General features: G+C 33.7%; 1 protein-coding gene across 2 annotated transcripts; it reads left to right on the forward strand.

Moving 5' to 3' along the window:
- The first annotated feature begins 282 nt into the window (after positions 1 to 282).
- LOC128555095 (E3 ubiquitin-protein ligase TRIM33-like) lies at positions 283 to 23425 on the forward strand. Of its 2 annotated transcripts, XM_053536505.1 has the most exons (3): positions 283 to 970; positions 18717 to 18971; positions 19924 to 23425. In XM_053536505.1, exons 1-3 carry the CDS (start codon positions 606 to 608, stop codon positions 20057 to 20059), a joined length of 756 nt encoding a protein of 251 aa, XP_053392480.1. In that variant the 5' UTR covers positions 283 to 605; the 3' UTR covers positions 20060 to 23425. The 2 variants fall into 2 exon arrangements, with proteins under 2 accessions (XP_053392480.1, XP_053392479.1); XM_053536504.1 differs by lacking the exons at positions 18717 to 18971; positions 19924 to 23425 and adding an exon at positions 5432 to 9608 and having other exon boundaries at positions 293 to 970.
- The last annotated feature ends 604 nt before the right edge of the window (positions 23426 to 24029 follow it).

Below are 24029 nucleotides of genomic sequence, written 5' to 3' on the forward strand. Positions count from 1 at the left end.
CCACAATTCGGTCTATTACATTTTGTTACTGTAGATGGTTTGATGTTTTCCGAAAACATTGCTCTGGTCAGGTTTAAATTTGGTGGTTCTCTCTTGCTTTTTATTACTGTGTAGTTTACAAGAACAGTATTCATGTGTAGATCCCGTTTTAAGACAGTTAAATCATATTTTATTTGTCCAAATATCTGTGGATTGAGTGGGTTGTATGCGCTCACATATGGAATAATATCGGACGTTTGTCTTTTACTTGTATTAAATATAAAATCATCACGGTTTAGTTCCTTTGCTCTTTTGGATACCAGCCGTGATTAAGTCCTTTTATCAATAAACTTCAAACATACAATGTCGGGACAGCTCGCTGTTTTCCAACTTTGTTCTTATAAAATGTACGTTTAATTTACTTCCGTATATTTAGTTTTGGGATAAGGTTGTCTGTTAAAATACATGTAAACAATAATCCCTTTAGCAGATACTGGACTAATCTAAAATTTTCAGATTTCTCGCTAGTAGCGTATCGCAAAGGGCATTTGGGACTGAATTGTTTTTGAAGCTTAATATCATGTAATACGTGTGTTTTGAAAAAGAAAGTTGTAAAGGAGAAAAACATGGCGGAAAGAAGGAAGTTTACTGAAAATGTGCTCGGTGCCTCTGATGAAATTTATGATTACAGCTGCTCCCCTTGCGAAGAATCTGGAGTATATAAGGAAGCGCATAAATATTGTGATAGTTGTAAATTGTATTATTGTAAGAAATGTCTCGTTGATCACAACAAATTTCCGGCTTTAAGAGGTCACTTGATAAAGGAGGTGACCTCTCAGCCGGAACCTGCTGTTCAAACTGGGGCTCCATGCGTATCCGTACCAGCACCACCAGTTGAGCCGTGTGACAAACATCCTGAAGAAATGATAAAGATGTATTGTGGTGAACATGATATTGTCTGCTGCACTGTTTGTATAGCACTTGATCACAGGTATTGTAACTGTCTTTTATATTCTATCTATCATATAGTAATAATACATTTGATTTTACCTGTTATCTATGTTTCCTTAGCAGTGGTCTAAATATAAATGATCATATTATTTAACATTTTCGATAACAAGATTTTGTCAAATTCATGTTGTATAAAGAGCGGCGCTTCATATTGATATGTTGATTTAAAATTATTAACACAGCTTGTGCTATTTAGGACCTAAATCTATTACATTAAAAACAGACACACGAGAGAAAAAGAATAAAAACGTTTGGTGACTTTTCTGACATATGATAAATTTACGACTTTGTAATCATTTGTTAACATTTGGAAGATACCAGTTTCGATTATAAAACGCAGTCTGAACTGACAATAAAATTTAACTCTAATGTTTATTTAGCTGATACTCATACTATGTGTTCACGCATATAGAGATTATTAGGTTACTGTCTGATAAATTTAAATTTATTAGGCGAGTTGAAGAAAATATATTAGGTGAGGCCCTGCCGAGCCTTATATTTTTTCGTAGACGAGCCTAATAAATTTAAATTTATTCAGACAGTAATCTAATATTCTATTTATCCTACCTGTTCAGAAAATTAGGAAAAAGTCGTTGGAAAAAGCAACAGCGTGCAGACTTATAATATGGCGTTTGCTAGTGTAATTCAGTTTGTGGAAAATTGAAAAAACGCGATAACTTTTTTGTTTAAAAACTTTTGATTTTACCACTTATTTTCTTAGTTAGAACATTTCCAATACAATGATAACAGTTTCAATGAAAAATTCGGAAAAAAATTGTTTTCAAAATTCCGGCTGAAGTGCTGTAAAAGTGAAAAATAGCAATAACTTTTTTGTTTCAGGATAAAAACCTTTGATTTGACCACTCATTTTCCAAGTTCAGACATTTCCAATACAATGGTAATGATTTAAATGCAAAATTTTAATAAAATAAGTGATTTCAAAAGTTCCCGCAAAAGTGATATCTTGACACTGACTAGATAAAGCAAAGTTTTTTAGGCAGGCCGATATTGCGCTATATCTTATATGAGGGTAGGATAAATTAAAACAAGGCAATTCATTGATGCAAGCATCAAAGACGCCACCAAGTGTTGTGTCTGAAGTACATTTATTGCAATATGAGAAATCACCTAATCATTACTTTATTAGTCTGACTGGCTACAAGTTATCAACATCAGCACATAAAACAATATATGTTATAAACTGTTTAAAACATGAAGAATAAACATGATAGAAAAGTTTTACCATGCAATACAAATCCTCTACCTGCAATGACATTAATATTGCGAGTAGGTGGTCCCTTTACATACAAATTCACTAACTAAGGTCATCTCCTGTGAAGTTCTTATATCCAGGAGCGTGTGTATGAAGTTTCACAGAAATGCAGTTTGTTGGGAAATGAGGAAATGTTGAAATTATTTCAAAGTTATGGTTCACAGAAACCATTATTTTTATTATCATGTAATGTAATGAGTGTTTTCTATTTACTGCTGAAGTTTAATGGACCTTAGTCACCTAAATTATAGATTTCAGAATGCAGATTATACACAGCAATTTACTGTTTCCCTTGACAAAAACAATCAAAAATTTTGTCCAAGAAAAGAATGATATAACATAAATAATCTCTATTGTCCCTATTCACAAAGCATGTATCTTTCTTATATACTTTTGAATATCATAGAATTCATTTTTTTTTCGGACGAACGATAAACTTGAAGTCCTCGTTGAACTGTAAGGTTACTAGGAGTATGTCAGTGTCTATTTCAAATCTAATATTACAAGAAATTTAGAAAGCATAATAAACCACTGCCAAAGTGTAGAAAATATTTCAATGAAAATGTTTTTTTTATTTTATTTCATTTTATTTTATTTTTGTCAGGAATGGACAAATACAAAAACTATCTATTAAATTAAAAAGAAAAAAGAAAAAAAAGAAGCAAGTAACAAGATATAATAAAACCAGAGCAACTGACTAGTCATATAAGATCAATGAACATATACAGTACAATCGCGATCCTACGAAAAGCCAATGGACCGGCCGTTTTTTTCGTAATATCGCATTTTCGTTCAAGCGTAGCGTAGAAAATTTCTCTATACAGCACCTTAATATCTACACGTCGTAACCCGTGATACTTAAACAAGTGATTTTCGTATCGGAGTACAGTATACTAATTTTATATGTACATCTGGGTTTACTACAAATCTTATTCGAATCTGAATGTAGAATGTAGAACGGTTTTTTTTCTTCACTTTTTATTCACTATACATAAAACATATACATGGTACATTGTTGCACGAGAAAAAAATCGCTATTGCATATTCCGATACCCTCAGCTACCCTTTACTGAATTGTTTGGTATAATAAAACGGCAATATACAGACGATCGGGACTTAAATATTGTTTTATTTTCATTATGCAGTGATTGTTTGAGACGTATAGATATCGAAGCAAGTGTGACTTGTATGCCATCCGATTGGATAGTTATAGGAGAAAAAAATTAACACTAACTTGTGTCATAGTGTACAGCGTATGTGTTTCGAATTTAATTACTAAGTTCTCACACTTTAATTACTGTTTACGCCCGGCTAAATGATAGTGACACTTTCCACTCTAAAGCATTTTCACACCGTTGTGGAAGGTGTGAAAACTTAGACGATACATTCGTAAAATCGCAACTAAAACACGTTGAAAACATGCTTTAAGGCATAGCAATACATTCGTAGGAGCGCATTTTTCGTAAAATTGCATTTTCGTAAAACCGCAACTTTGTTACATAGAAATAAGAAGGAAAGCAGCCGGGACCACAACACCTTTTCGAAGTATACCGGTATTTCGTTAAATTGCGATTCGTAGCATCGCGAATGCACTGTAAATTCAAGAAGGAATTCTATTTTAAAGTCACTGATGCTTTGATAAGTTATGGTCCCATGGCTTTTGATATTTCGATCTAACCACATTTAAAGAAGTATTAACTTGTCACTGACAAATTCAGCCAAGTGCTCTTTAGCCTGTTGCACACCTTAGTTGAGTATATCTGTAAACAATGAGTAGATCTATATGACACATAAGCAAAAAAAAAAAAGAAAGAAAATAGAAAGAAAAACAAAACAAATAGAAATAGGAATTTGCAAAAGTGTCTGCATTCTGAAATTACATCACTGTACCTATCAACAAAGAAAATAAGACAAAAAGGTTAAAAATAAGTTAACAGCGGCACTTCCTTCGTTCATTTCAACATATCTATGCTTACTGATTCCTTTATTTACTTTGTAAATACGTTTTTATTCCAAGTAATTTTTATGCAGGCAATTGTAATTTTCCATAATTGTTTTTTTTTAATATTCTGTTCGAAGTTTTAAAATACATGATCGCTCCCATGTCCAGGCGATTCACGCTTTACGGTATGGTATATCTCGATGTGTTCTATTTATAGAAAATGAGATAGGTAAGTAGGTCATGCTAAGAATAGAAATAGAAAACTTGACTTACAGAGTAACCTCCCTTATCAATAAATCGGATCAACATTTTTGACGAAATTGTAAATAAAAAAATATGTTATGCTCTACAAATAAGGAGAGGAAAGACAGATAGCATTGTTTTAAATCACATAAGTTGCATTACATACATTTTTTATGTTTTATTTTTGCCATTTTTTGTTTATTCACTAAAATGTATTGTGCAATATCGTTGATCCTTTTACAAACTATTCACTGTGTTCAGTTTATCACTCCGAAACTATTCATTACCATCTTTACAGGGTCCGAAATAAAAGTGTATCCCATATACTCGACACCGCCTTCAGGGCGGCGTCGAATAAACGAAGATAGAGATTTTAAAGTTTTATTACATTTGTATTGTTTAAAAACTATAACAACTATTTTGGTAGTTTGGTTTTACGTAATGGGACTGAAATAAAGCTATTACACAGATTTTGTATTAGTTTACACTAAACTGGTACATGCGCGGATCCAGCCATTTTTCTCGGGGATGGGGGGTGGCAGGGGAGTCCGACCGAGGCGTTAGAGGTGTTGAATATTTCATTACCTCTCATGAGCAGACTCAATTAAATCGAGTCTGCTATTACAATGTTTGGTTGTATTCTTTGTTTCCAAAGGTTCTTTTCACATATTTTATTACATACAGAAGACGTTGGTCGTGTTGACTTTGTCTATGACAGAGCAAAAAAACTGAGGACTATTTGTATCCGCCATTATGCGACTACCATTTTTTTCACGCCATTTTTCTATTTAGTGTCTGTATGCCTAGACATTCACATCCTTATTTTGTATATTTTGAATCTGATGTGACCCATCTTTGGATCATCATGATACTTTCTCTGATTTGCTAATCGAGATTTCGGTGGCCTAGACAAGACTTTCCTTTTGACAAACAGATATCTTCTATACTTCATACCATGTCAGTTTGTAGTGTATTTCTTTTAGAGGGTGCAAAGACGTTCACTACATTCTAAACCTGACTAAAGATATCAGAACAAGTCAAGAATACATCGACTACGTGGAAGAGGTGACACAGATCAAAACCATGTACGTGGACACTAAACAGTCCATCCAAGATGAAATAAAAACAATGAACAATGTTAAAACTGAAATTATCAATGAAATAAAAGAGTACAGAAGAGAGTTAGTTTCAAGAATAGAAGAGCTTGAGAGTAAGTCGATTGAAACTGTGAATAAAAGGTATAAGGAAATTACAGAAAGAATGAATGATACTGGAAGCCATGTAGATAAATTATTAAACAAGGTAACACAACTTGTACGAGAGATCGATAATACTAGTGAGGCACAGCTGTTTGTCCAAATGAAAAAAATGAGACAAATGAAAAACGAAAATGATATGATTGACAAAAAGCTTCAAACGTTTGAAGGACTTAGCTTTTCATTAGACGACAGTATTAGAAATGCTCTCGGTGGCGTCGACGGACTTGCTATCGCAAACGTACCTCTGAAAATTCTTTCGAAGAAAGAGTATGGTATTATTTTCGATGATGACAAATGCGTCATGTACGGTGTGTGTGATATGTGTATATTGGATGATGACACATTGGTTTTGACATGTGACGACAAACTGAAACGATTTACCAGGTCATTTAGAAAACTGGCTACCATATCGGTCCCAGGGGAATCTGTGGGTATATGTAAAACTTCAAGATCAAAAGAATTAGCTATTGCAATACGAGACAAGCAAAGAATACAGTTTGCTCAGTACACTGCTAAAACTATGTCACTGACAACATCATTCAAAATTGGCGTTCCATGCAAAGGTATTTGTGGTAGAGATGACTACCTGTTCGTCACTTGTGGCGGAGGCAACAATGACAATGTCCCAGGTCATTTAAGACAGTATGATATGAAAGGTAACCTTATCTGCACAATTGACACTGACAATACCTGCCGACGAATCTTCACATCTCCCCGTCTAATGACTCTTGATTCTAGCACAAATAACATATATATAGCAGACAGAGACAACGGAATAATTGTTCTTGACAGGAACGGAAAGATAGAAAGCCATTTGTATGATTCGTTTCTGAAAAATGGAGTAGGTATTTGTCTTACAACTAGGAATAATATTCTTGTGTCTGGTGTTGATTCCTATGATATACATCAATATGATGAAAATTTCAGGTATGTAGGAACAATCTTGAACCTTACGGATAAAATGCTTAGACCTGCGGGCATACTAATTGATGAATCAAATAAACGGTTAATTGTTGGCACGGACGAAAACAAAACAATATACGTTTATGAAGTTGAATGTTAAAAGAGACTGTATAAAATTATAAAATAGACGATATGCCTGTACTTTGATCAGATATCTGTTTGTTTTTTGTGTGTATGTTTTCGATAGGTTGCTGTCAGAAACATGTACCTTCATATCTAATCATTATATCTATGTGTCAAGCTTATATGATATTTGTTAGAAGAGCAAAAGCTGAGTAGTTATGTTAAGGAAATATACCGTTTTACGTTAAATGGTCGAAGGAAATTGAATAAACCAGTTGTACAATTGTATTAGTTTCTTACTGAGGCTAAATTGATTAAATTAGTTATATGACATTTTTACTTTGAGTAAATTGATATAATCAGTTGATACTCTCAGCAGTATCAGTAAGAAAGTTGAAATTTGATTAAATGAATTGTATGATTTTCGTACTGAGAGTTATACGATTCAGTCAGTTGTATGACTTTCTTACTGAGTGTAAGTTAATGGAATCAATGGTATGACTTTCGTACTGAGAGTAAATTTATTCAAGCAGTTGTATGACTTTCTTAATGGAGTAAATTAATTAAATCAGTCGTATGACTTTCTAGTTAATAGCATATTTATCCAATAAGTTGTTTGACGTTATTACTGAGAGTAAATTGATTACATTATTTGTATGACTTTCTTAGTAATATTGCTGAGAGTAAATTTATTGAATCATTTTATGACGTTCTTAGTACTGCGAGTAAATTGATTCAGTTGATACTCTCAGCAGTATTACTAACAAATCTGTATGATTTCGTACTGTGTGTAAATTTATTCATTTAGTTGTGTGACTGATTATATGTTGTAAATTGTTGTAAATTGATTTATACAAGCATTTATATGACTTACTAACTGAGAGTAAAGTTATTCAAGTTGTATGACGTTCTTACTCAGGAATTGAATCACATTATTTCACATGACTTTCTTAATATTTTTATGACATTCCTTGTACTGCGAGTAAACTGATTCAACCAGTTGTATGACTTTCTTACAGAGAGAAAATTGATTCTATCAATTGTATGACTTTCATACTGAGAATTTGAGACAATAAATATCGTGCACAAATTCACATTATTGTTTAGTTTTGATGTGTAACCTAGCATTATTTTGTTATTGATGAAAAACGTAGAGAACTGTTGAGAATACAGGCTTATACAGTTGGAGTACAGTTTTTATGAATTAGTTTTGCTTAATTTTAGACATTTTAAACAACTTAATCCCAATTCTTCTTTTATGTCATTAGGAAAGACTGTAGATAGCAACGCCGGTTTGAAATTTTTACAAGTTTATGAATTTTACTAAATTGTTTGAGGACTTATCGAAAGGAAATTATCTTTGCTCACTTTAAATTTAAGATTTACTTATGCTGTTAATTATCAAAATAAGCCATTATTTTAACTATCAAAGTGGTATATCTAAAGTGCTCTTAAACATGACTTCGGTTTTATTCTAAGATCCAGTTGCTTCGTAGACTGTTCAACATACAGCTCAGTATCAGAAGAGTTGAGTAAAGCCAGCATACATTTAGTAAAAGCTGGAATAACCCTGCTAAAGTAAGGTCTGATTTTATCGATTTTCCTTAAACTGTGGGACTGGAGAATTTCTAATTTCTTGAACTATTTACAAAGTCAAATTCACGATTTTGTCTTGCAACTGTTAATTGTACGTGAGACGGCCGGTGTAAAGGCTACTTTTATTTGAGGCAATACGATGCTATTGGAGGAAAAAATTATTTAGGATATTCCTGAACTAATTTAATTTTGGTTTTCGCAGAACTACTCAGGTTACATCAAGTTATCTGACCTTTACAGTTTTCTTTAAGTTGTAGTTAAAAGTAAAAACACTCTACAGTCTGTAAATAGAAACGGCTTCTAGAGTGTTAGCACCACGATAGAAAATTGATAAAAATGGAAGAAATGTAGCCTTAGTATATATTATACTAATGAAATGTAATCTTATTATTATGTGTGGCATCTTCTTAAATAAATCGCCGATTCAAAGTCGGTAAAGTCAAAAGTAGAGGGAATAGATGCTCAATGAGACATTTCGGTTTTTTTTTAAATACCGTTCTAATAGAAAAAGCGGCTAATGTTTGATCAGTCTGAATATATTTCGATTTGTGATGTGGAATATCCTTGTCATTGATTTCCTATGGATCTGTCTCTACGTTTGTAGTATTTACTCTCTAAAGTAGATATCTTTTCGGTTTGTTGCGTGAACAAGGAGATATTTCATGGTAATACTCTTCAGATGTTTCCTTTTGGTCAACTCTGTCTGAAGCATATCTTAATTTTGTATAAACTTTAACCACCGCTAAGTACAGTCTGGGGAAATGACGTTTTCAAGGGCAGTTAACTCTTTTTCAGCACCGGTGACCTATGATTTTATTGCATATTTTTGTTTCTTAGATGATTATCTTTCAATATCCAAAGTTTGAAGAAATTCTGTTATTGGGAAAAAATTCGCTCCAAATTCTAGCATACGTCCTTAAATCAAACGCGTAGCCGTTTTACGTATATTTTTTGGTTGTTGAAAATAAAGACACAGCTGCTTTACATATATTAAGACCGGAAGAGATTTGTTCAAAAGATTACATTGTTCCAATACTTCTATAATTATTGTATAAAGGCACAATATGCTGTAACTGGAACGACATATGTTTTGAAAACAATGCAAATTTCAGAATATCTGGAGTAAATAGTTATATGTGTCGAGGCTGACTATTACATGTTCAGCTTTTATGATATTATGTTAGAACATGTAAGAATGTATACTGTCATATACAGTAATTGCTCTTTATATTGTAAAAATGTTCTGGTAAATATGCAATAAAATATTATCCATCCGCTACATTGTTTTCTGTGTTCTGTTATTGACATTTTCAATGTCTCATGAGATTGGAAGGACAAATATTTGTTCTACTAAAATAGCATGCCTTCTTCGAATTTGACTACCGAGAACAGGTACCTCTTTAGAAAGTTTTACATAAAGTATACCCACCATAAAAATGCCTTTTTACGCGATACCATGTATTCAACGGTTTATAGACAGAACCATTTACTTCAAAAATTTTTTGCTGGAACAAATGAACAGTAAACGCATGGAATAAAATCATGTTGATTGAAATGACCATTCTTCATTACACACGATACACAGATGGTATGTTTCGTTCACCTTTTAATTTTTCAATTTCTTTTGAAATTGTTTGAAATGTATTTAAAGCGTACCATATAGGCATGATTTTCATCAAGAATGTTTACAAAAAATAAATTCCATCGAGATTTTCCACCTTTATTACAAGAGAATAATATTGTATAGTGTATGAATATGCAATGCTTTACTTTCCGCCAAGATCACACTGGCTTTGTAAAAGTAATTGCCATAAAAATGCGGAAATGTTAATCGTTGATCTGTATGCTGATAGGCAAATTGCTTCAGATTATTGGGATCAGTTTCCAACGTTGAAATATGACCTGACTATAGTTGATCAGTTTTCAACGAGGGTCAAAATTTCACGCGTGGATGGATCATTAAATAACGGGCGGGGTCAATTTTCAACGTTATAAATTGATCAGTCATCCGTTGAAAAAGGACCCATGGGGTCAATATTCAACGGGGTCAATATTTAATATTACACCGGCCGACGAATCTTCACATCTCCCCATCTAATGACTCTTGATTCTAGCACTAATAGGATATATATAGCAGACAGAGACAACGGAATAATTGTTCTTGGCATGAATGGAAAGATAAAAAGCCATTTGTATGCTTTTCTTTGGAAAGTGGATTCGGTATTTGTCTTACAACTGCGAATACGATACTTGTGTCCGGTGGTGTATCCAATAGTATACATCAAGATAATAAAATTTTAGGTATGTTGGAACTATCTTGAACCTTAAGGATAAAGTATATAAACCTATAGGCAAACTAGTTGATGAATCAAAGAAACGGTTAATTGTTTGCTTGGAAAAGCACAATAAAGTCTACGAGTACGGTTATGACACTAAATGTTAGAAATAAAGAGGAAATTCGGCAAAAAATCGTTTCCTTGGCATGTGTCTTCGGAAAAAGTCCTCGTTAAAAGATCCTGTTTTGCCGCGTTCCGTTTCGTTTCTATGCAAAATCAATGTCACTGACAAAGTTGTTTACATTGGCCGTTCAGTAACAGGCAGTTTGTATAAAAATGACAACTTTCGTCATCTGTTGCGGCGGCGACATTTATAACGTTCAATGTTATATTAAAAGGGTTGTACAAAAAGTAACCTAATCAGTAAAAATACACTAGAACGGACGTAGTGATTCATTTGATACACTGACTATAAAATCAAGGGCGGTAACTGCCATCATCAGCCATCCCAACTAAGTCCCGTGTGTAGGTACTTTTCAAATGGTAAGCTAAGGGAAGCTCCTTCTGTATCCTGCACTAATAACATTCGTCTGTACGAGTCGCGGCTTAACTACAAACGAGCAAACAAACAGTTGATACAAACACGATTCTCTTCTACCACATATAATACTTAGCGGACATAGACAGTGGAATAAGTTCTACTGCCAGAACAAAGCAGAACTTCAAGAATGAAATGCTTTGTCTTTTATACATACTGCTCACAGGAAATTGTAAGCTTGGTAAATATTGACTAAGTCGATGAATGTTAAACGAGACTCTATAAAATCAAACATAGAGGGTATTTTGTTGTAATTTGGTCTTTATGTATGCTTTTGGAACTCGTCCTTGATACAATGGAAGTACAATCAAACCTGTCTATAAAGACCACCCTTGGGAGAGCCAAAATGTGGTCTTTATTGGAAGGTGGTCTTTATTCGCAGGTTAAAATACATTATAAATGTTAAAAAACATGTGGTCTTTAGAGCCAGGTGGTCTCTGTTTAGAGATGGCCTTTAACACAGGTTTGACTGTATATGAATTGGACACAGACTAAAACGGAGGTTGTTTAATTTCGTATCTGAACAAGGACAATGCATTGAATTTGCTTATATTTCTACAATTGAACATATACACTGTAAGCTACGATAAAAATCTTACTTAGTTTTCATCAAGTTATCCGAAATATTTTGTAACCCCCAACCCCAACACGCACCAAATGTTAACAAATCTATTCACCTCCGTTATTCTCCCCCTTCCACGTCTGCAAACCTCAAGGGACGGTGTTTTTCAGAAATGCTTATCAGTTGTATCCAATAATTCTGCCTTTAATTCTTGCTCGTTCATGAAAATGAGGACACTTCTTTGTCTAATCAGCATAATTAGGGTCCAAGAAACAAGAAAGCATTGCGCTAAGCACAGATGATCATACCGATTTTCATGCCAGAGAGAATTAAAACATATTGCCTGTATGAGTGTGTATTCATTTTGTATTTCGTTTGTATTAGTGTGATTGGAACATTTAATTCTTTTTCATGAGATGTATAATTGTTAATTTATATTAATTATTATGCTCTCTCTATATAAATTGAAAATGGACCATTTGTTTAAGATTAATGAGAACAGCTTTTGTCTGCCTTTAAATTACACTTTCTTATAGTTAAGGAATGTTGCTGTGAAACATGTGCACTAGTATGAAATGCCACACACACTTATAATAGTTTCGTGCCATTTCCGTGTGTTTATTTTTATATTTGCAGAAATATTATACAGGGGACTCTTGTTTGTTTCAGTAATGTTGCTTGTGATATGTTTTGAGATATCATTTAATGCAAATATCTTACATTTATGATTTAAGGCAACATTTCAACAAACATTAATAAGGGCAAATTTGGCTAAAACTTATTTCTCCTAACCTGCAGCATCAAGGTTGGACCATCTAAGAATGGGTTAGTTTTACTGTTAGTCTGTTGATCGCACCCTTGTTTACATTTCAATCATTTTTAGATAAGTAATATGTAGCTCAGTTTCAAAAAGATAATACCCTGTTACACTGTAAATAAACTTCACACCTTTGCCAATATCTGTAATTTAGACAAAAATTAGTAAAAATTATAAAGAACAGTGTTTTCTGTGAAAGTGAAACTGTTTTATATCAACATCATTAATTTTTAGTATACATGAACTGTTTAGTTATAAAAACAACTTGTCCCTGTTAGTAGGTTAACATATTAAGTAATGACGATTTCCTAAAACTTAATTTGATTCTGATTGTTTTAGTGTTAAGTGTTTCTTAATTGTTTTCTGTTAAACTTCCTTGTGTTGTCATTGTTGTCAATTCTGTTCATCGTAATAGGTCACATTTTACATACAAAATTTTCCAAACACGGATGTTGCGCTGCACGAAATGCGGCATTCGTCTTTGAAATTTTAAAGAAAAGAAAAAAAAAAGATATTTGATATTTAAATTTTGTAGGGGCGTCTCCTAATTGTGTTGAAATAGTTCGGCTTGATTGATTAAATTAGGAACAGACACAGCTGAGAAAAGACAGAAAAATTTAAACAAATTCTTCTCATGAATGGCTGGATGGATCATCTCCAAACTTTGTCTGTAGCATTCATGTAAGATCTTCTCTCATAATTGATACCTTTGACTGTCATTAGGGGCCAACGAAGCTAAAAATAGAATCGCCTTTAAACGACTACGTCTTATGAACCACTTGATGGTTCATCACGAAACTTAGTCTGTAGCATCATTGTAAGGTCTTCTCTCGATTTTGTTCAAACGGTTTCTCTTTACTGATATTAGGCGCTGTCAGAGCTAAAAATAGAATCACCTTTAAATGATTCTTCTCATGAACCGCTTTATGCATCACCAAACTTAGTCTGTAGCATTCTTTAAGTTCCTCTCTCGATTTTGTTCAAATAGTTCCACTTTGCTTGTTGTAAGGGCCAACGGAGCTAACAAAAATAGAAAAAAACCTTCATAACTTCTTCTCATGAACTGATTGATGGATTTTCACCAGATTTGGTCTATAGCATTCTTGTAAGGTCAACTCTCATGTTTGTTCAGATAGGTCCGCTTGACATTTTTTGGGGCCGCTAGAACTAAAAATAGATTTTTAAAAAAACTAAACATAGTTTTTACTATTCATGATTTAGTGTGCCATTCATATCAAGGTCAAAAAGTCGATGTCAGGCGAGCGGCTTAAAGGCACAGGTTGCAGTGACTGGAATGACATACGGTTGGAAACCAATGCAAGGCTAAGAATGAGTTCTTATAATGGAGTAGCCTATATAAATATATGTGTTTAGGCTGAACTTCGTCTATATTTTATTACATTTACAATATCTATTGTAAAAATTACATTTCATGAAACTGCACAAAAAACCCTTAGATCATTATCTTTCCTTAAAGATCTTTTTCACAATTATTTCTAGCGTACAGATTTTTCTATAACTTTGCATATTTATAGATTGATGTATCACAAGTTAAGATAAAAATAAAAATAATAGGTACCTGTGCTTCTTTTTTCAATATTCAAAGTTTAATACGAATACCAAAGTGGTACTTTTGTCTGAAAAAACAAAACATACATGTCATAGTAAAACAAGTGCAAACAGCTATTTATTTTTAAAAAATCACTCTGATATTCCTGTTCTTGTATCACAATTAATGAAACCACTATAACTATGCATAAAATGTTAACATATAGATATACTAACGCAGAAAAAATACTCTTGAGAGATGTCGAAAGTATCTGAAAAACACAAGGTATTTCCTAAAGATATGAAAAATCTAGCGGACAGAATTTTACCGAATTTTGGATTATGTAAGTTAGCACTAAGACAAAAGATGCTAAACCCCAGAAGTATGTTTTCATTACCCCACCCACCGGACAATTATGAACTTTTTTTCTTACACAACAAATTGCACAATGTTATAAACAGTTTCATAATTATTTTTTACTCACATGCTAAATAATACTCCTTTAAGTTTTCATGCCTCTAGGTCAAATACTTTTTTTAGATACTTGCTACACAAGCTTTCATGCCATTTACGTATATATTTGACTAAGTCAAGGGCCATAAATTTAGTTTTTTTCTTAGTGAAACCTCAAATAAAACCCCTTGTGCACAGCCTCGCTTGCTGAATTAAATTCTTATATGGTTTCATAACTCTAGGCCATATACTTTTTGAGGTATATGCGACACAATATTTTTAGGCCATTTATGTACATTTTGACTACCAAGGGTAAGATCTCTGGTCTTACTACGTAAAATCTGGGATGGGGCACAAAAAGTCTAACGACATTTTTTTTCAGCAAGTCACATCTGACCTTGAAGTAGATAGATCTGCGTTAAGATTTTCTGGAATTTTATGCGACTGCAAGTCGGCTAAATCATTACCCGACGTAATAGTTTAACTTGGCTGTCCGCAATGTTTTCGATTCGAGCAAGATGATTTCTTGAACACGAACTTTCTACGGCTATTCCTCCCATAAAAAACACCATCACTTATAAAGGCAAAATCTGTACGACCTATATTGTCAATATATACGGTATTTTTTGCGCAAGTACGCTGCAAATCATTCGACGGCGAATCGTGAAATTTGCTTACAGTGGTTATTGCTTGCTGCGCAATTGAGTTGCGCACAAACTATTGTGATGAACTCCTTTAAAAAATGGATAATACATATCGAACTCGACTCGTACATGTACAAAAAACACTTAATGTACTTCCGAATTTACTTCCGTATATTTAGTTTCGGGATAAGGTTAAGTTGATGCAGGACTAATTTCAATTGATTTTATGTACATGACTGTAATAACTATGTTTTTGAAAAAGAAAACTGGTTAACGAGGAAACATGGCGGATGGAAGAACTTTTTCACAAAGTGTTATCGGTGCCTCTGAGGAAATTTATGGTTACAACTGTTCGCCGTGCGAAGGATCTGGAGTATATAAGGAAGCACGTAAATACTGTAATAGTTGTAAACTATATTATTGTAAGAAATGTCTCGGCGAACACAACAAATTTCCAGTTTTAAGGGGTCACTTGATACAAGATGTGACCTCACAACCGAAATCTGCTGTTCAAACTAGGACACATGGCATATCCGTACCAGCACCACCAGTTGAGCCGTGTGAGAACCATCCTGAAGAAATGATCAAGATGTATTGTGGTAAACATGATGTTGTCTGCTGCACTGTTTGTATAGCACTTGATCAGAGGTACTTTGACTTTCTTTTACATTCTATTTATAACATTTAACACAATCGATAACAAGATTTGGACATATTCATGTTGTAGATCTATAAAGTACGACGCTTGCAGCTTATGATTACATATTGATACTATTAACACAGTTTATACAATCAGTTTAAGACATAAATTTATTTCATTAACACATGAGAGAAAAAGAACAAAACTGTTTTATAATTTCAGAGAGATGCTGCTTTTTGTTTTCTTATAAATGTTTACCATGCCCCTATTAAATGTGTTTATTCTTTGGATGTCATTCTTGCTATAAATGGTGAAAAATATTATTGCTATCGCATGCTTTTTTTAAAAATACGATTTTCGCCTTTTTAACTAACATGAACCAAATGTGAGCTTTTGTGTCCACTTGACGCATGTCGTCCGTCCGTCAACAATTTCTAAAAACTCTTCATATTCAAAACTACTGGGCAGATTTACACCAAACTTCACAGCTATGATCCTTGGGTGGCACCCTTTCAAAATTGCCCAAACAATTATAATTCATTCAGAACTGCGGTTTACATGCCAACCGAAACGAAAATCTTTAAAAATCTTTTTAAAAAATATTTTGTAGAAATGATCTCTAGGTGACGCTCTAACAAAATTGTTTAAGCAATTATATTTCGGTAAAAAGCATTGCCGTCAGGGAGCGGGGCTTAGTTTTCCTCAATGGCTATATTATAAATTTCAAGAATCTTCTTCTTCAAAACCACTGGGCAGAATTACAACAAATTTTACAGAAATTATCCCTGGGTGGCCTCCTTTTAAAATTGCTCTTATAATTAAAATCCATTCAGAACTGTGGTTTGCCATGGCAACTGAAAGGAAAATCAGTAAAAATCTTCTCAGGAACTATTAGCCCGATTTCAAAAATATATTGTTGAAATGATCTCTGGTTGTTTTTCTACCAAAATGGCACAAGCCTTTCTATTTCGTTAAAAACATGACCGCCGATCGGGGGCGTGGGTGGTGTGGGGGGCTGGACATAGTTTCCCTGTATTTTCAAAATATCTTCTTCTATGAAACCTGAAAACAAAAGCTTAGATATTTGGTATGTGGAATTGTCTAGTGGTCATTTTCTAAGATTGTTGAAATCATGACCAAGGGCCCATTTAAAGCCCCACCCCGGGGTCACTGATTTCTTTTATAGGCAAAAGTACTTATTATCGGATCATATTTTCTAGACTGTTTAATTATAATTACCTGATGACCGCAAGTAATTAGGGTCACTTGACTGTAACCTTAGGGTCACTTGACTGTGACCTTTACCTTCTGACCTACTTTCTTGTTTTTTAAGATACAGCCTTGAAATTTGGATTACATATACAGTTTTGCACATCAATCCTAAAACTGACTTTCAGTGATGTGATCATGAATGTGACCTACTGACCTATTTCCTTTAAATTTTAGCATCAGTTTGACCTTTGAAACATGTAGCTCATATTACTCAGGTGATCGATCCAGGGTCATCATGACCCGTTTGTTTACATTTGTTAGCAGTCTGAAGATACTTTTTTTCAATTTTAGAACGCAATTTGAAATGCGGAATGGACGCAACAAAATGTATTTTCAATCTGAGTTTATTTAGCTGGTACTTATATGTGGTCACGCATGTTATGACAAACGAAGATAGGGATTTTTTTAAAGTTTTACTTTAATAATTACGTAGATAAAGTTTAAAAACTATAATTTTCTATTTTGGCACTTGTTTCATTTATGCTTTTACTTCATACAGACTTGCACAGAATGTTTATCTTGATGATCTCAAAACTGTGTCATATGGGGTTGAAAAGTAGGTCACCAGGTCAAATCAAATGAAAAGCTTGTTGACACTTTTGAGGCCACATTTATGTCCCTATCTTCATGAAACTTGGAAAGAATGTTTATTCTGAAGATTCCTAGGACAAGTGTGAAACTGGCTTATTTGGGGTCAAAAACTAGGTCACCACTCAGATCAAAGGAGAAGCTTGTTAACACTATAGATACCACATATATGACCCTATCTTCATGAAACTTAGTCAGAATATTTATCTTGATTATTCCAAGGCCAAGTTTGAATCTGAGTGATGTGGATTCAAAAACTAGATCACTTGCTCAAATCTAAGGAAAAGATTGTTAACACTCTAGAGGCCACATTTTTGACCCTATCTTCATGAAACTTGGTCAGAATATTTATCTTGATGATCCCTAGGCCAAGTTCGAATCTGGGTCGTACTAATCTTGACTAGTCTTAATCAAGACCTACTGACCTTCTTTCCATTTTTGAAGTTACTGCAAAGAAACTTGGAACGCATATATAATGTTTGATATAGATTTCAATACTCAAATTGAATAATCTAATTTTGACCTACTGAGATACTTTCTTGTTTTTGAAGCTACAGCAAAGAAGTTTGAACCACCTGTATAATTCTTAAAAGATTTCAGTAGTTTTCTTGTATAATCTTTACCATGACCCACTCACCTATTTTTTCTTTGTTTTTGAAGCTCTAAAGAAATGTCTTCAAGCAAGCAATTAAAGTCAGGTCAGCGATATAGGGTCATCATGGCCATCTTGTTTATATTTCAAACATGTCTCTTTTAGGTTTGTAACGGGATCATGCTAATACTTTCAAACGATTTCTTTTCGTCAACGTTGTAAACGATCGCTTCCTTATTTCTTATAGTTTGAATCAGCTGGATCATGATGATACTTTCTATGATTTGCTAGTCCCAGTTTCGGAGATTGGTCTAGACAAGACTTTTCTTTTGACAAACAGATATCCTCTATACTACATAATACATACCATGACAGTTTGTAATGTATTACTTTTAGAGAGTGCAAAGACGTTCACTACATTCTAAAGCTGGCGAAAGATATCAGAACTAGTCAAGAATACAACGACTACGCAGATGAGCTGACAAGGATCAAAACCGTGTACGAGGACACTAAACAGTCCATCCAAGATGAAATAATAAAGATGAGTGATGTCAAAACTGAAATTGTCAATGAAATAAAGGAGTACAAGCAAGAATTAGTTTCAAAAATAGAAGATCTTGAGAGAAGGTCGCTTGAGAAAGTGAATGAAAGGTATAAACAAATCACAGAAAGAATGAATTTAACTGCAAAACATGTTGATAAATTATTAGACAAGGTAACAAAACTTGTGCGAGAGATTGATAATACTAGTGAGCACAGCTGTTTGTCAAAATGAAAAAAATGAAACAAATGAAAAAAGAAAATGATATGATTGACAAAGAAGTTAAAACGTTTGAAGGACTGAGTTTTTCATTAGATGACAGTATTAGAAATGCTCTCGATAATGTCGACGGACTTGCTATCGCAAACGTAGCTCTCAAAATTCTTTCGAAGAAAGAGTTTGATATTATTTTCGATGTTGACGTATACAAAATGTGCTATGTCTATGATACATGTATCTTAGATGATGACACCTTAGTTATGACCTGTAGAGACAGACTGAAACGATTTAGCAGGTCATTTAAAAAACTGGCTAATATCTCGGTCCCAGGAGAATTGTATGGGATATGTAAAACTTCAAGACCAAAAGAATTAGCTATCACAATACGAAACAAGCAAACAATACAGTTTGCTCAGTACACTGAAAGAAAACTGTCACGAACAAAATCGTTCAAAGTAGGCGTTCCATGCAAAGGTATTTGCTGTAGAAGTGACTACCTGTTTGTCACTTGTGGCGGAGGCGACATTGACACTGTCCCAGGTCATTTAAGACAATATGATATGAAAGGTAACCTTATATGCACAATTGACACTGACAATACCGGCGGACGAATCTTCACATCTCCCCGCCTAATGACTCGACTCTTGATTCAAGCACAAATAACATATATATAGCAGACAAACACAACGGAATAATTGTCCTTGACAGGAATGGAAAGATAGAAAGACATTTGTATAATTCTTTTCTGAAAGATGGATTCGGTATTTGTCTTATAACTAGGAATAAAATTCTTGTGTCTGGTTATGATTCTAAAAGTATACATCAATATGATGAAAATTTCAGGTATGTAGGAACAGTCTTGAGCCTTACGGATAAAATAGATATTCCTACTAGCATACTAGTTGATGAATCGAAGAAACAGTTATTTGTTGTCATGGACGTGCACAATAAAATATACGTTTATGGAGTTGAATGTTAAAAGACTGTATATAGCTTAAAATTAGACTATTTGTCGTTACTTTGGTTAGATATCTGTTTTTTGTGTGGCTGTCACAAACATGTAGTACATTCATATCCAATTCCATGAATTACGTAAAATTTATATATACAATTTTGACCCACAAATCGGTTAAAAATCAAAAAGACCCATTTATCAGTTCCTAACACATTTGGTTAGTTTAATAGGGGTAACCCCGCCCCCTTGACCATTGAAAAAGTTGTAAAAATAGTTGGGTGCCAAAGATTCACCCAACGATTTCTTGGTAAATAATGATGAAGTCGATATATGTTAAATGAGACTCTATAAAATCATACATAGAGCATATTTTGCTGTAATTTGGTCTTAATGTATGCTTTTGGATTTTGTCCTTGATACAATGGAAGTATATGAATGGGATACAGACTTAAACGGAGGTTGTTTAATATCGTATCTAAAAAAGGACAAAGCATTGAATTTGCTGATACATGTATTTCTACATTTCAGCAATATACACTGTTGGCTACGATAAAACACTTGTTCAAGTTTCAAGACATCAAATATTCATCGAACCCTTAACAATCCTATTCATTTCCGTTATCCACCCCTTTCCAACGTCTGGAAACCTATTGGGACAGTATTTTTCAGAAATGCTTAAACGCTTATCAGTGGTATCCAATAATTCTGCCTTTAATTCGCGACCGAACATGAAAATGAGGACACTTCTTTGTCTAATCAGTACAATTAGGGTCAAAAATTAATAAAAGCGTTGCGCTAAGCACAGATGATCATACTGATTTTCATGCCAGAGAGGATTTAAACCTAATGCCTGTATAAGTGTGTATTCATTTGTATTTCGTTTTTATTAGTGTGATTTGAACATTTCATTTTGATATTCTTTTTCATGAGGTGTATAATTGTTAAGTGATTTCAATTATTATGCTCTCTCTCTATAAATTGAAAATGGACCGTTAGTTTAAGATTAATGAGAACAGCTTTTGTCTGCCTTTAAGTTACACTTTCTTATAGTTAAGGAATATTGCTGTTGAAACATGTGTACTAGAATGAAATGCCATACACACTTATAATAGTTTCGTGCCATTTCCGTGTGTTTATTTCTATATTTGCAGAAGTATTATGCAGGAGACTCTTGTTTGTTTCAATAATGTTGCTTGTGATATGTTTTGAGATATCATTTTATGAAAATATCTTACATTTATGATTTAAAGCAACATTTCAACAAACATTGATAAGAGCAAACTTGGCTAAAACTAATTTCTCCTAACCTTCAGAATCAAGGTTGGACTAATCTGTAGCGCAGTTCCGGTAACAGAATGCCCTGTTACGCCGTAAATGAACCTCACACTTTACTTTAATTTTGTCAGCAACAAAAAAATAGTAAAAAATACAAAGCTTTCTATATCAAATTGAAGATCAGTGTTATCTTTGGAAGTGAAACTGTTTTATATCAACAACATTTCTTTTTAATATACACGAATTGTCTAGTTATAAAAACAACTTGACCTCGTATAATGGTTTGTTAGTAGGTTAACGTATTAAGTACTTAACCAACTAATGACAATTTCCTAGAACTTAATTTGATTTTGATTGTTGTAGTGTTAAGTGTTTCTTTTTTTTCTTGAAAACTTCCTTGTGTTGTCACTTCTGTTCATCGTAACAGGTCACTTGCCTTGAAATAAAGAACTGCGTGAAGTTGTAATTACATTTGAAATACAACATTCTCAAAACGCGGATGTTGCGTTGCACGAAATGCAGCATTCGTCTTTGAAATTTTAAAGAAAAGAAAAAATAAAAAAATAAATGTCACGACCTTCGACTTTTAACAAAGTAAAATTAATGTCGTGCTCGATATTTGATATCTGAATTGTGTCTTTTTATGAAAGAAAAAGATATATGTCGCACAGTACCACATTGGACATAATGGCAAAATCTAATATGTCCATTGCTTTTTAAAAACGGCAAAGGACTTCAGAACTATGCTGTAATATCTGAGAACGAGTTCCTGAGGCACAGAATCAAAGCTGACTCTTATCGAACGCGTCATCATTTTACGTATGGCTTTTCAGCTCACCTGAACCAAAGATTAAGCGTGAGCTATTGTTACTGTCCGTCGACCGACGGCTGGCGTTGTGTTTAAATATTTCCGCTTGACAGATTAAATTAGGAACTGACAGAGCTGAAAAAAGAAAACAACAACACTTTAAACGATTTCTCCTCATGAATGGATGGATGGATCATCTCCAAACTTTGTCTGTAGCATTCATTTAAGATCTTGTCTCATACTTGTTACCTTTGACTGATACTAGGGACTCTTAAATAGAATCGCCTTTAAACGACTACGTCTTATTAACCACTTGATGGTTCATCACGAAACTTAGTCTGTAGCATCATTGTAAGGTTGTTCAAACGGTTTAGCTTTACTGATACTAGGCGCTGTCAGAGCTAAAAATGAAATCACCTTTAAATGACTTCTTCTTCTGAACCGCTTTATGGATCACCAAACTTAGTCTTTAGCATTCTTTAAGGTCCTCTCTCAATTTTGTTCAAATGGTTCCACTTTACTTGTTGAAAGGGCCGCCGGAGCTAAAAAAAAAATAATTGAAAAAACCTTTATAACTTCTTCTCATGAACTGATTGATGGATTATCACAAGATTTTGTCTGTAGCATACTTGTAAGGTCCTCTCTCATTTGTGTTCAAATAAGCTTGAATCTTTTAGGGGCTGCCGGAACTAAATATAGATTTTTAAAAAATCAACATAGTGTTTACTATTCATGATTTAGTGTGTCATTCATATCAAGGTCAAAATGTCAATGTCAGGTGAGCGGCTGTGGGTCACAACATGCATAAAAGCACCGTTTGCAGTTACTGGAATGACCTATGGTTGGAAACCAATGCACGGTTAAGGATCATTTCTTATAATGGAGAAGCCTATATAAATATATGTATTCAGGCTGTAAATTGTCTTTTTTATTACATTAAAAATGTCTACTGTAATATGTGCTTTATCATGTTCACTCTAACAATTTCTATCGTTTTCATTTGTAAAGTCGCGTGTGATTCGATGGACAACTACTCGTATTCATCATGCATTGGAATTCGACTACAGTTTGATAAACCATGAAAATTCCATTGTCACGAAATAATATGTGTTTAAACTACTGAAACATTTGTTAAGCAAAATGAGACATGCATTTTCTTCTCTTGTAAGATTAGATATTATACATGTATTCTTGAAGATGTGATTTATCTTTTTATTGCTAATTTTTATTTATCACTATTTTCCATCAGTGTAAAATGAAAATATGCATCTTGAATTATTCAAGCAATAAAAAATACAATAAAACAAGCCGAGAAAAGGAGTTTTCAATTCAATAACACAATCCACAGAAAAGAGTGTATGTGGGTTCGGGTTTAACGTCTTTTTCCACAATTTTTCAGTAATATAAACGACGGTGTCTACTTGTAGTAGTGAGCACAATGCCCAACTTTATAGTGCTGGCTTACTAGAATATCACGCCGTATATAGTGGTCATGATACCCCACCCAGTCACATTATACTGACACCGGGTTGACCAGTCATAGTTCTATGCTTTTTATGCTGAGCGCCAATCGAGGAAGCTACTAGAACCATTTTACGTCTTTGGTATGACGCGGCCAGGGATCAATCCCACGACCTCCCACACTCGAAGCGGAAGCTCTATCACTAGGCTACCCAGGCGGTTCCACAGAAAAGATATTTCAGAGAAACATTGCATGTACATGTAAAATAATGAAATAAAGGCAGCTGGAAATAGGTAACAAGGGCATTAGAATCACAAAAAGCCGCTTTCAGTTCAATGAAACTGATTATTCTTAAACATGAGGTACTGCTTTGGAAACAAGAATGGTACCTGTTTTTTCAATCTATTTATGGGTAAAGAGTATCTATAGAAACCACTTATCTGATTACG

The sequence above is a fragment of the Mercenaria mercenaria genome, chromosome 2 (assembly GCF_021730395.1).
Source record: "Mercenaria mercenaria strain notata chromosome 2, MADL_Memer_1, whole genome shotgun sequence".
In the NCBI taxonomy this organism is placed as follows: domain Eukaryota; kingdom Metazoa; phylum Mollusca; class Bivalvia; order Venerida; family Veneridae; genus Mercenaria; species Mercenaria mercenaria.

Coding starts and splice junctions, on each gene's coding strand:
- LOC128555095 (XM_053536504.1), top strand. CDS start 606: ATGGCGGAAAGAAGGAAGTTTACTGAAAATGTGCTCGGTGCCTCTGAT. Junction 971..5,431: donor TGTATAGCACTTGATCACAG/GTATTGTAACTG, acceptor TATTTCTTTTAG/AGGGTGCAAAGACGTTCACT.